Source organism: Pollachius pollachius, assembly GCF_949987615.1.
Source record: "Pollachius pollachius genome assembly, contig: scaffold_54, whole genome shotgun sequence".
NCBI lineage: Eukaryota > Metazoa > Chordata > Actinopteri > Gadiformes > Gadidae > Pollachius > Pollachius pollachius.
The window spans coordinates 15,259-28,834 of NW_027641387.1; the positions used below are offsets into that span (position 1 = coordinate 15,259).

The 13,576-nt window shown below is 45.1% G+C and overlaps 1 protein-coding gene across 1 annotated transcript; it reads left to right on the plus strand.

Moving 5' to 3' along the window:
- The first annotated feature begins 273 nt into the window (after window positions 1-273).
- Window positions 274-13,066, plus strand: LOC307091647 (uncharacterized protein). The gene is made up of 9 exons (XM_079759291.1): window positions 274-401; window positions 1,411-1,560; window positions 1,685-1,756; window positions 7,906-7,956; window positions 8,184-8,326; window positions 8,489-8,589; window positions 8,674-8,831; window positions 9,984-10,289; window positions 11,548-13,066. The coding sequence occupies exons 1-9, from the start codon at window positions 311-313 to the stop codon at window positions 12,123-12,125; spliced, it is 1,650 nt and encodes a 549-aa protein (XP_079615417.1). The 5' UTR covers window positions 274-310; the 3' UTR covers window positions 12,126-13,066.
- Window positions 13,067-13,576: the final 510 nt, after the last annotated feature.

Consider the following 13,576-nt stretch of genomic DNA (forward strand, 5'->3'; position numbering starts at 1 on the left):
CATGTCCAGTACGCTATCTACCTATATATGTTGTGTCTTTATATTCAATAAAAAAATAATCTTGTGTTTGTGTGTTTGTATTTGCATGCGTCCGTGACTCTGTGTGTCAACTGAAGACATCTGATAAGAGTAGAAGAAAAACACTGTCACTTCCTGACACTGATGATATCAGATTGCAGGCATCAGCCTGCAATCTGATATCATCAGTGTCAGATTGGTCAGAATTAAAACATGTGAGGTGGTTTTTCCAGCTGATATAGCAGAGGTGACTCCTGAGAGCAGACGTATTGGAAACTGTCAGGGAGGAACCATGGTTACCATCTCTGAACCGGACCCTGGAATCTCTGAGGAACCTGAGGACACGTCTTTGGACCGGAGGAAGCGCAGGAAGAGAAGATTTGGTAGGTGCCCTTTTGAGAGGATTTAAATAATAAATAATCCAGTAAAAAAACGTGTTTTCATCTGCATACATTTGAAATTTGCTTTTAGAAAATGTTCTTAGCCAAAGGGACCGACCTGATGAACCAGCGACCATATAGACAGATTTATTCTCCTAAATAACAACATGTGTGTGTTTGAGACAAAAAGCTCACATTAGCCTTACTTGACTTGTGATTACACCCATGAGTTACGGACTATTGATAGGCATCTAAAGTAGTTGTGTGTTTCATGATATATGTTCGTTATATACGTGGAACAGAGTGCAGAGGAACTTTAGGGAGCAGAACACAAGTTTAGTTTTTTCATTACTTATTATTAATGGTAGTGCAACGTGACATTAGAGTGACAATGGTTTATTTAATCAACAATTTTGTGTTTTAATAAAGGCTGCTCATTTAACTGAAGTGGTATCAGGTTTACTTATATAAAGTTTGTCATTAATATGAACATATCTCAAATCATCCCACAATACATGTCCTCATATTTTCTGCGTGGGCCGATGTGAAAGACCGTGGTGACACGCAGGCCACATGTGGTCCCCCCTCGATTACTGTGCGTATACGTATGTATTTCTGTGTGTATTACTGTAAACTATGTGTGCGTATATGTCAATAATGAGGGAATAATAACATGTATGCTAGAGACCAGTACTTGCTCTGCTTAAGTGTGTTCTAAACACGAGAGCCACAGTACCAGTAATCACTTACTGAGGTGTTCTCAGTAGAGGTCTTCAGGTGTTTCTTCAAGACGGGGAGGGATTCTGCAGACCGTAGGGAGTCTGGACTGTGAATGACAGCCACGCAGTATGAATATATCTGTGTGTACATTACTCTGTGTGTCCGTGTGTGTGTGCTTGAGTGAGTCTGTGAGTCTGTGTATAGTAGAAGAAAAACATTTCCTTACACTGATGGTATCAGATTGCAAGCTGACAATTGGTCAGAATGTTAACAACTGACGTTGTTTTTCCAGCTGGTAGAGCAAAGAAGAAGGGTAAGTTCAGAAGCCGTGGAAGACGTCAGGGAGCAACAATGGTCACCATCTCTGAACCGGACCATGGACTCTCTGAGGAACCTGAGGACACGACTTTGGACTGGGAGGAGACCAGAAAAAGAAGATTTGGTAGGTGCCCCTTTATAGAGTATTTAAAAGAAATAATAACTTTTTTAGCCAAAGTGACCGTGTGTGTGTGTGTGTGTGTTTGTGTGTGTGTGTATGTGTGTGTGTGTGTCCTACTCCTGAACAGCTCTATGGTTTCACATCATTGTCATTGTGAGCATCGGACTGCTGAGTATTCTCCTCATCTCCCTGCGCTTCAGTGAGTCTAAATCATATCATCCTGAATAGAATTACAATACAGTATAATCATATTAATGACTGTAATAACAGCAATGATAATGATACATATTGTTTTTGTTAGATTCAGTGATAATAATAGCACACGCACACACATAAACACTGCATACACACACGCACACACAATCCACAAACACGTGCACGACCACACACGCACACGGACACACACTGCACACACGGGCGCGCTGATGCAGACGTTTCAAGACAAGGGCAGCGCAGGACACCGCATACACACACACCACACACACATGCACACACGCACGCTCACACATGCACGTGCATACACACACTGCACACACGCGGATGCAGATGTTTCAAGACAACGGCAAGATTGAGATAACAGCCCCGCCGTCGACACACTCTCCCACCTGAGCCTTATGTCTATCATTGACACTTTTTTGCAAAACGTTATTTTTCTTTAAACATTATCCACCTCCTGAGCCTCCCGAAATGTCTTGCGATATAGAAATCCCCCCTCCCCCCCTGCCGACTGTTTTAGTTGTTTTATTTTTCTTATGTTTCATGTGTAGGCTATGTGTGACTGTAGGCTACTGCTGCCTGTCTTGGCCAGATCACTTGAAGAGATGTTTAATCTCAATGACGCATTCTTCTGTTAACAAAAAAAAACATCTCCCACGTCAGGTAGCCAATGTACAATCTGCAATCTTGCCCTCACACCCCCCCCCCCCACACAAGCCCGTGCTTTAGTTCACTATAGTTAGGGAGGTTGCTGCCTTAGCTGTTGTTACTTGAACACAATTTTAGTGAAGTTTGTTATTATTATTTTTAGCTAAACAATAGTAGTTGCCGTGCATTTTTTAAGTATCAATGCACTTTGAGCCCTGAATAACAGTAAAAGCTATTGAATGATTGATTCGTATGCATAGTATACTACACTTTCCATTAAACAATTACCCCTGTAACCCAACAGTTAGCTGAACATTATATGGTCCCGTCCTTCCACTCCCTGTTTTCTCACCCTGTTTAAACAAGCAATCAACTGCATTTGTCCCAGTGTTTGTGCTATGGGAAATTAAAGGTCCAATGGAATGCTACTTTGTGGATGCTTTAATATGGATATTAGTAGGCCCCAAACACAGTACTTGAAGACGTTCCCGAAATTCAGCCGTGGTGCAGAATTACAGCCACTACGAGCCAGTCGCACATTGATCTTTCCCCAAATGCGCTGTCTCGGTGTCTGTCGCTTTAATGCAAATGAGGAGGAGAGAGGCGGGTCAAGGAGGAGGGTGGGGGTGTGGCCCTGAGCAGCTTGCGGCCACAGTACCATGTGCTCTGTTTACAATGGATGTATCGCAATGGCGAGGCGCACACAGCCTTCGGCCGTGTTCTGTAAATATTCTAGAACACTCCGGGTGCTCCGGCGGGAGTCTTGGAGCTCTATATCTAAATAATATCACATTATACGTAGATATCTAAATCATATAATATATATTATCAGGGCCAAAAGCTGTGTGAGCCTCCAAACGATATTATGAATCTCAAACGACCGCGTTGGGTTCTCCGACGTCTCTGGTTCTTCCACGTCCACATCAATCTGAAGTAGACTGAACCACGACATGGAGGAGAAAGAGAATGTTGACCGCGGTGGTCTCGCTGCCTCGGCAGCGGTCAGCGCTTAGGCACCACCGCCTCCTGCAGCAACGAGGTGGTGGTCCCTTGGCAGCGGGAAGCGGGGCTCAAGCGGGAGACATTCACGGGCAACAATCCCTTTCTCCTCCATGTCGTGGTTCATGTACTTCAGGGGTAAAAGCCAAAGTTCCTTTCCCCCAATTTCTCTCAACCATGGCTGAGATAACCCCCACTACGAGTCTCGTTGTGAAATACCAGAGACGAGAGTCCGACGTGTTATGCGCCATAACACCAACAGCAGAAGTGTTATCCAAATAACAAGGAAGTGTACAGCACTTGCGGTACAGTCCTGGAGCTCTATATCTAAATAATATCATATAATACATAGAAATCTATATGATATAATACATATTATCATGGCCAAAACCTGTGTGCGCCTCCAGACGATATTATGAATCACAAACGACTGCGTCGGGTTCTCCAATCTCTGGTTCTTCCACTTCCACGTCAATTTTAAGTAGACTGAACCGTGCGCTGGCGGCTGGCGGCTGCCGGCTGGCGGCTGGCGGCTGGCGGCTGCCCACTGCCGGGCGGTCGTGCTTTGTGGCGATGGTGCTTTGTGGCGGTGATGCTATGTGGTGGTGGTTCTATGTGGTGGTGGTTCTATGTGGTGGTGGTGCTATATGGTGGTGGTGCCTCGCGGCAGCGGGCTGCGGGCAGCGGGGCACCGGTGGGAGACAATCCCTTTCTCCTCCATGTCGTGGTTCATGTACTTCAGGGAGTCAAGCCAAAGTTCCTTTCCCCCAATTCCTTCTCAACTATGGCGGAGATAACCCCAACTACAGTCTCGTTGTGGAAATACCAGAGATGTCAATGAACCAACGTTTTATGCGCCATAACATCAAAGCAGAACGGTTATAGCAACTACAAAGCGCCACACATGTGACGCTCGCATGGTCGTAGCTCATTGTCTGATTGGCAGGTCAAATTCTCTGGGCAGGCAAGGCAGAGAAAGGGGAGGTAACTTGGCCCCTTATGACGACATGTGGGGCCACATTCCAAATCAGCACCCTGAGCTTCCATTTATCCAAAGGCGAGCAGGGTACCTAGTGCTCGTTTTACACCGAACACAAGTTTTAGCCACTGGGAGACGATAGGCAGGCTAGGGGAACTCATATTAATGTTAGAAAACCTCATAAAGTGAGATTTTCATGCCATGGGACCTTTAAGCAATAAAATACGCTCTCCTTCTCCGGTAACACAGTCGTTCGCGATGCCTTTTTTTTTGCTGTCTGCGGGCAAACCAAAAAAAAATACAGTGTCAGCGGCCGCACTTATCCCGCCTCTTGCGAACTTAGACCGTACGTCATATCCCGCCCCTTGCAAGCCCACCCCCCTTGATTCTACTGATGTCTGAATGACATCGATGTCCGCACATAAAGCATCAAGTGTGAATTACCCTCAGGGTCGAATCTTCTTATATACAAATGTGGCGAACTTAAAATTTTTATGCTTGCTTCATGAAGTAAAGAGAAAATTATTATGCTTGCTTCATTACGTAATAGGTGAACCAATATGTTATTTGTTTTAACATTATAGGAAAAATGTTATTTTATATTGCGCTCAGAAATTTCCACACACCGCACATGCGCACAAACATACACGGAAGCACAGACACACACACGTGCACACTAGAGATGGATTTATTGATTAATTTCCGCGAACCAGTTCGCGTGATTCAGTTCGCCAAGGGAAGTCGTTCGCGAATCGTTCGTTCGTTCAGTCGAGTTTCCGGTAGCGGTGAATCGAATCATACACGGTTCTCTGAGTCAGTCAGACTCAGCCCCTCGTTCGTTAGTTTGTTCGTTCGTTCAGTCAAGTTTCCGGTTCAGTCGAGTTTCCGGTAGAATCATGGAATAAACGGCTCAGACTCAACGCCTCCCTCATTCTCATTCTCATACGTCAACATTACAACTTTAAACAAACGCAGCGGGATGGGGGGTGTAGTTGATTATTGGATGTTTGACATATCAGCAAAATAATAGACTTGATTTAGCAATGATGGTGGGTGTCCCGGGTGTTTTAGGCTCCCATAAACAGAACCCTGTGCAGCCAAAGACTAAATCTAGCTGCCAAAATTAACACTGCCTTCAAAACGAGAGCTGGTTAATTGTGAAAAATGCATTAAACTGTCATCAGACAACGCAGTTATACGCTATTGTAATGACCTCGCCGGTGACAAACCAGGTCACTGAAAACCCGTAACCAACGGCAAAAAGCCACACTAACAACAACCGGTTACCCGGGCAACCCCCCAACCCGGTCCCTTCAACGTGCAAGCCCCCACCCTCCTGTTCTCCCAAGGCCCTCCCCCAGCTGACCTGATGATTCGCCCCCCACACTGATTGACAAGAAGAACATCCAATGCATGCACAGAGAACAACTGGCATAACGGACAACGAAATACAATGCAACACATAACACACAAACTCTTTAAATGTCCCAGGGTCGCTACAGTATAGACTCTAGAGTTTCTGGTATAAAGGCTGGGACGAATTTCAAATGATAAATATGTACACTTTATGTTGAAAGTATACTGTCGCGATTTCCATTGAAACGAATTGCGCGGTGAGTAGTCTTCACAACGAGAGCTGGTAGGTTGTGAAAAATGTGGTATAAAGGCTGGGACGAATTTCGAATTATAAATATGTACAATGCATCCTTTAAATACGTCCATGCAACAGATGGCCAATGTGAATAATAGATAGCTCGCTCACTAAGCCCATTAGTTTTTTCCCCATTAAACCTGTTGATTTCTGTCTCTCATTGACTAAAATTCAACGAGAGCGTCCTAGACTCAGTCTTAGAACAGCATACGATTGGCTGACTCTCGTGAGTCGTGACGTCTCTCTGTCAGTCCCTCCTCAACACTCACACAGTGAGTGAACGAACTGTCAGCGAGTCAGCGACTAGTGGGTCTGGGAGGAGTCGACTCTGAGAACGAACGAGGCGAACGAGACGAACTAAGCGAACGAGAGAGAGGAACCAGTTCAGTTCGTTCGTCTTAACGATTCGTTCATTCGAACTGATCGTTCGCGAACGAGTCAACACTAGTGCACACACCGCACGTCAAGACAAAGGCAGCAACACACTCGCCCAGGTAAGAGGTTATGTCTTTAAACATAACGGCTCCGCCATCGACACACGCGCAGGTAAGAACACACACGCACGCGAACACACCGCAGCGACACTCGCCCAGGTAAGACGATATGTTTTTAAACATCTCCCTGCTATATAATAGCAGGCCTGTCGCACAAGTGAAGGAGCGTTCACATCCAACGCGAAGGGGCGACACGGTTCCGTACAACGTCAACGGAGAGACGTGAATCGGGCAAATTTTTTGCTACAGAAAACCCGCGACAAGATTTGATTTAAAGCGCGACACTTTTGCCCGCCACGTGCGAGCGCGTTTACTGGTTTTGCAGCGCGACACTTTCGCTCGCCAGCAAAGACAGCCAATCAGCATTCAACAGCGTGGCCACTGAGGGACGTAACGTAACAGTCAATCAGCGTTCAACAGCGTGGCCACTGAGGGACGTAACGTAACAGCCAATCAGCGTTCAACAGCGTGGCCACTGAGGGACGTAACGTAACAGCCAATCAGCGTTCAACCGGCCAACCATTCCCTGCGGTGCAGTCCGGGTTGAACCGCAGCATGGAGGAGAAAGGGATGGTTGCCGTTTGCCCTCCCGGAGCTCTATAATAGTATATAATATTATATAATTTAATATATAATATCAGGGCCAAAAGCTGTGTGAGCTCCGGATGGCCGCAGCGCGTGGGGATTGGGCTTCGAGGGGTTTGTTTACCGCCGTTGCTATGGTTACCGGTCTTGTGTGTTCCAACGGTTTATTCGCGGTGGTATCTAATAAATCTCTGTCTAATCAATACTTCATCCACTGCCTAACCGTGGTCATTACAATATAATGAACCGACCGTCGGGTTCTCCACGTCTCTCCCTCTTCCACAACAGGTGGAGACAGCGGTGGTTATTGGCCGTGGGGGACAATGGACAAAGGATGCTCGGTTCATAACTAAAGAGACAATTATTAGGCTTGCTTCGTTACGTAATAGCTGAACCGAAATGTTATACGTTGTAACATTATAGGCAAAATGTTGTTATATTATGCACTCAGAAATGAAATACAATATCGACTGGGGTTTCCACATTATAGCTATGGGTTTAATTACAACTAGAGGTGCACTGCGCGCGCTCATCCTCTAGTTGTAATAGTAGCAATGATAATGATCATTATTGTTTTTGTTAGAATTTGTGCTTCTAAAATGAATAATTGTAACAATAGCAACGATAATGATATTGATGACTATAGTTATTGCTATTTGAATTAGTATTAATATTATGGACTTTGTGTTTGGTTGGCTGTGGGTCCTGTGATGTTTAGAGACGATGTCGTTCTGTTTTAGAGCTCTTATCTTCTGTATTCCTCTGTTCTGTTCTAGACTCACCGTCACCCTGGAGGGAGGGGAGAGAGCACTTACTGGGTGAACTCGGTGAGGGTTTTATCCAAGTTATTAAATCAATCGTGTCATTAACATTCATTTCAAAAACACCCTCTGCTTTTGTGATTCATATTGTGGTCTACTAAGGTCAGGTTTCTATTGTCGTCTATTAAGGTCATGCTTCTATGTGGTCTGTTAAGGTCAGGTCTCAGGGTTGTGTGAAGACCGTAAGATAAGCAGTTCTCTGTTTGTTCAGGATTTTTTTTTACATTCAACAGATGAATTGACACTTCAGGGCTGGATGTTTCACGACAAGAGTTTCTACCTTATTTCTACTACTAAGAAGGGCTGGAGGGCCAGTAGAGAAGACTGTCTGCAGAGGAAGGCAGACCTGGTGGTCATCAACAGCAGAGAAGAACTGGTGTGTGTGTGTGTGTGTGTGTGTGTGTGTGTGTGTGTTGGAGAGACATATTGTTTGTGTGAGTGAATAAGTAAGAGAGAGAGAGAGATTTTGTGCGTGTGTCTGGTGTGTGTGTGTGTACTTTGTGGTCATGACAACAAATGCTATTACCTTTGGAAACAGGTGTTTGTCAGCAGATTGATGGGTCCTTCCTGGATTGGACTGAGTGATCGAGAGACAGAGGGGACCTTCAAGTGGGTGGATGGTACCCCCATGACCTCAAGGTAAGGCTGAAGACTCTATTCAGCAGCATCTCTTCTCTGAGAGTGACAGAGTGACCTCCTCTGTCTCCTCCTCGTGGTTCTCAGTTGGAGACACGTCAAACCACGCGATGACGGCGGAGCAAGAGACTGTGTCGTGGCAGGGGAGGACGGCTGGTCTGAAGAACCGTGTTACAGACAGCACCACTGGATCTGTGAGAAGAGCGTAGACCTGGATCATCTGGAGGCTGAGCTGAACAAAGAGGGTCCGCAGACTTTGTTTGTGTTCATGAGTGGAGAACGGTTCCTCCTTTCTGTTCTCTGTGCCGTAGATACAGTAAATACACTCTTTAAGAGTTGAAAGGTTGTTGGATGTGTTTAGGTCTACTAAGGTAAGGTTTCTATTGTGGTCTACTGAGGTCAGGTTTCTATTGTGGTCTACTGAGGTCATGTTTCTATTGTGGTCTACTGAGGTCATGTTTCTATTGTGGTCTACTGAGGTCATGTTTCTATTGTGGTCTACTGAGGTCATGTTTCTATTGTGGTCTACCAAGTTCAGGTTTCTATTGTGGTCTACTGAGGCCATGTTTCTATCGTGGTCTATTGAGGCCAGGTTTCTATTGTGGTCTATTGAGGTCAGGTTTCTATTGTGGTCGACTGAGGTCAGGTTTCTATTGTGGTCTATTGAGGTCAGGTTTCTATTGCGGTCTATTGAGGTCAGGTTTCTATTGTGGTCTACTAAGGTCAGGTTTCTATCGTGGTCTACCAAAGTCATGTTTATATTGTTGTCTACTAAGGTCAGGTTTCTATTGTGGTCTACTAAGGTCAGGTTTCTATCGTGGTCTATTTACGTCATGTTTCTATCGTGGTCTATTGAGTTCAGGTTTCTATTGTGGTCTACTGAGGTCATGTTTCTATTGTGGTCTACTAAGGTCTGGTTTCTATCGTGGTCTATTGAGGTCAGGTTACTATTGTGGTCTATTGAGGTCATGTTTCTATTGTGGTCTATTGAGGTCAGGTTTCTATTGTGGTCTACTAAGGTAAGGTTTCTATCATGGTCTACTAAGGTCATGTTTCTATCGCGGTCTCCTCATGTCAGGTCACAAGGGTCAACCCTTTCTGGGTTCACTTGCACTAGTTTCTCTTTGAGCTGCTTAACGGTTTTGCGTTCTTCTCTGCAAGCTCCGCCCCCGCCTCGTTAATCTCTGCGCTGGAGTGACTTCCCTTCCCTGGGAGATCTTTGTAGACACTGCTGTGATATTCAATCATGTATGAAGAGGCAGGCGAGAATACTGGGGGTGAATCCCCTGGGTCGCCCTCTAGTGGACAGGTGTTAGGACAGAGTGAAGGGAGTGTCTGACGCTGCATCTCTAGATCCGTGTTGTAAACGTTCACTCCTCTCCTCCTGCTTTCTTCAGGTTCAGTGGTGCCCACGGAGGAGGAGGCCCCCAGCATCACAGAGTTCCACTCCTCTACCCACGTGTTGCCCGTGGGCCAAACGGCCCGCTATACCTGCCACGCCGGCGGCACGCCGGAGCCCACAGTAGAGTGGCTCCACAACGGCAGGCCCCTGGAGAGGGACGGCACAGACGACCAATCAGAGGCCTGGGTGGAGAGGGGCTTCCTCTTCGTCAGAGGGGTGGGGTATGGCGTGAACACGGTCTGCTGCATGGCGAGCAACAGCGCTGGCACGGCCAATCACAGCGCTCAACTGCTTGTCTTTGGTAAGTCCTGGATCCAAAGAGAGGTGTTTGTTGATGATGTATTCATAACACTGTTGTTGATATATTCATAACACTGTTGTTGATATATTCATAACACTGTTGTTGATATATTCATAACACTGTTGTTGATGTATTCATAACACTGTTGTTGATATATTCATAACACTGTTGTTGATATATTCATAACACTGTTGTTGATGTATTCATAACACTGTTGTTGATGTATTCATAACACTGTTGTTGATGTATTCATAACACTGTTGTTGATGTATTCATAACACTGTTGTTGATGTATTCATAACACTGTTGTTGATGTATTCATAGCACGCACCCACGCACGCACCCACACACGCACGGACGCACGCATGCACACACACACACACAAAGACACACACACACAAACACACACATATACACACAGTCAGACAAACACAAACACACACACACACACAGATACAAACTATACTGTATATATATAGTGTGTATTTATACTATGTGTACTTATGCACACATGAATAAATACATGCCTGATGTATGAAGCAGTTCTATGGTTCATCAGTCCATCTCCAGCCTGTCTGTGTGTGTATGATGATATAGATATGAATCCTAGCCAAGTGCCCCCAGTGATGTGTATATGTATGTGTAGGTGAGCAGGTGTATGTCTGAGTAGATGTCTATAATAAATGAACCAGTTCTATGGTTCATCAGTCCATCTCCAGCCTGTATGTGAGCTCAGCTCTTTCAGTCTGTTCTTTACACAGGTGTCCCTTTGAAGGTTGAGGGCCATGTATGTGTATTGGGAAATCCAAAAGTGGAATATCTTGGAAGATGTTACAAATATTGTTTAGATATTTCATGGGTGTAATCAACTCATCATACTGAACATTTTGATGTATGATATGTTAATGTGAAGTAAATACTGAGGGAGTAAATGCACTTTATACATTTGTCCTCGTTTCAATGTTTTGATTGGGACAGCCACTCACACACACATGGGATTTCCAATCAACTTTAACTTTAATTATCTTAAACATAATGTGTCCTATTGCTTAGAAAATATACAGCACATGATTCCAATATAGTACCTATCATATATTTTTTTTGTCTTTCTATGTTAATGTTTGAAGAAGAGAGAGCGATCACAAAAAGAGTCTGAAAGAGAATAAAGAGAAGAAGAGCGCAGGAGAACAGTACTAGTGATGATGATGATGAGGATGAAGAGCGGTTCAGCAGCTCATCATGTCTGGTTCTCCCTCAGATGCCTGTGAACTCACACTGGACCCCAACACGGCTCACAGACGACTCTCTCTGTCTGAGGACAACAGGAAGGTGACGCTGGTTGGAGAGGACCAGTCGTATCCGGATCACCCAGAGAGATTTGACTACTGGTCCCAGGTGTTGGGTAGAGAGGCTCTGACTGGCCGCTGTTACTGGGAGGTAGAGAGGGAAGGACCTGTTGAGATAGGAGTGACATACAGAGGAATCACAAGGAGAGGACTGGGTGATGACAGCAGGCTTGGAGTGAACAACAAGTCCTGGAGTCTTTATTGTTCTGATCGTGGTTACTATGCCGTGTACAACGGTAGGAGAACAGCCCTCCCTCTCCCCCCCGCTGGCTCCACCAGAGTAGGAGTGTATCTGGACCGGCCTGCTGGCTCTCTGTCCTTCTACAGAGTGTCCCCAGGTGGAGGAGGGTCCTCAGACACACTGACACACGTCCACACCTTCTGGTCCTCCTTCACCCAGGAGGACCTCCTCCCGGGGGTCAGGGTAGGGTGGTGGATGTCCCCAGGGGGAGAGGGGAGGGGGAGCTCAGCGACTCTGTGTCGGTTGTAGAAAAAAAAAAACCGGGCACGGGGGAGGAGGACCGTCGGCTGCAGTGCTGCAACACACACACACACACACAAACACACACACACACACACACACACACACACTGAGAGGACTGATGACTCAGTGTCTCTGTGGCAGTTATAGTCTCTCTCTCCCTCTCTCTCTCTCTCTATTTTTTTCTCTCTCTCTATCTATTTTTCTTTCCCTCTCTCTCTCCCTCTCTCTCTCTCTCTCTCCCTCTCTCTCTCCCTCTCTCTCTTTTTCTTTCTCTCTCTCTCTCTCTCCCTCCCTCTCTCTCTCTTTCTTTCCCTCTCTCTCTCTCTCTCTCTCTCTCTCTCTCTCTCCCTCTCTCCCTCTCTTTTTCTTTCCCTCTCTCCCTCTCTCTCTCTTTTTCTTTCCCCCTCTCTCTCTCTCTCTCTCTCTCTCTCTTTTTCTTTCCCTCTCTCTCCCTCTTCTAGACAGTATAGTATGATAAACCCAGAAAAGACTTTTAAGATCTCCCATAGTTAGAGAAGCACATTTATTATTTGAAATGTATATAAAATACCTATTGATGGTAAATGTTTGTATATTTTCAGACGTCACCAGTTTTGGTCTTAAGGGCTCTGATATCATTTTTGTTATAACCCTGATTAACAACCTGATTTAAAGCAGATTTTATATTTTATTAATAATAACCAAGAGGTCTATGGGATAATGTTGCATGTTGTAAATTACTTTAAACTGAATCTTGATTTTTTGTGTTCTGATGTGAACCAAGCGTCCGCAGAACATGCTCAGTTATTAAAGATATGTGCACACCTGTTGATGATTTGTAAAGTCTGCTGCTTCTATTGTTTTAGTCCTCCTGTTTATTGTGTACAAGTAAAGGGACTATTTTTCTGTTGTATTTGTTAATGAAGCATAATTGCAATAAACAACTTGGTGGATCCAACTGAATGTTCTCCTGTGTTCAGCCGATGATTTCTTGTTTTTTTAGTGAATAATGCTTCAATAAGTGCCTTAAGAAAAGTAATATATAAATTATGGCTGTCAAATTAACGCGTTAATTCCGATTAATTAATCACAGAAAATGACGCGTTAAAAAAAATTAACGCAGATTAATCGCACTTCTATAGTGCCCTTTGACCCGGTGCGTCATATGGGTTGAAACAAAATGGAGGCAGACGAGAAAACGCTGCTCGGCCCCGTGCACGGAAAGTTAAAGTTTAAACTCCCAGACGGAACTGTCGATAGGAACACCGTTATCTGCAATCTCTGTAGTAAGGAATTTTCCTATCACCGGAGTTCTTCAACCCTTAAATATCACCTCAACGCAAAACGTTTGGTAGCAAGCTGGCAGGTACGAGCTGCCACCGCCCCTGAAGCTGGCGCTAGCAGCCAGCCTCGTCAAGCCACACTCGACTGAGATGCATTGAATCCTGAGTGAGATGGAAATGTTATTCATTTGATCT

Coding starts and splice junctions, on each gene's coding strand:
- LOC307091647 (XM_079759291.1), top strand. CDS start 311: ATGGTTACCATCTCTGAACCGGACCCTGGAATCTCTGAGGAACCTGAG. Junction 1,757..7,905: donor CCTCATCTCCCTGCGCTTCA/GTGAGTCTAAAT, acceptor GTTCTGTTCTAG/ACTCACCGTCACCCTGGAGG. Junction 8,590..8,673: donor GGTACCCCCATGACCTCAAG/GTAAGGCTGAAG, acceptor CGTGGTTCTCAG/TTGGAGACACGTCAAACCAC.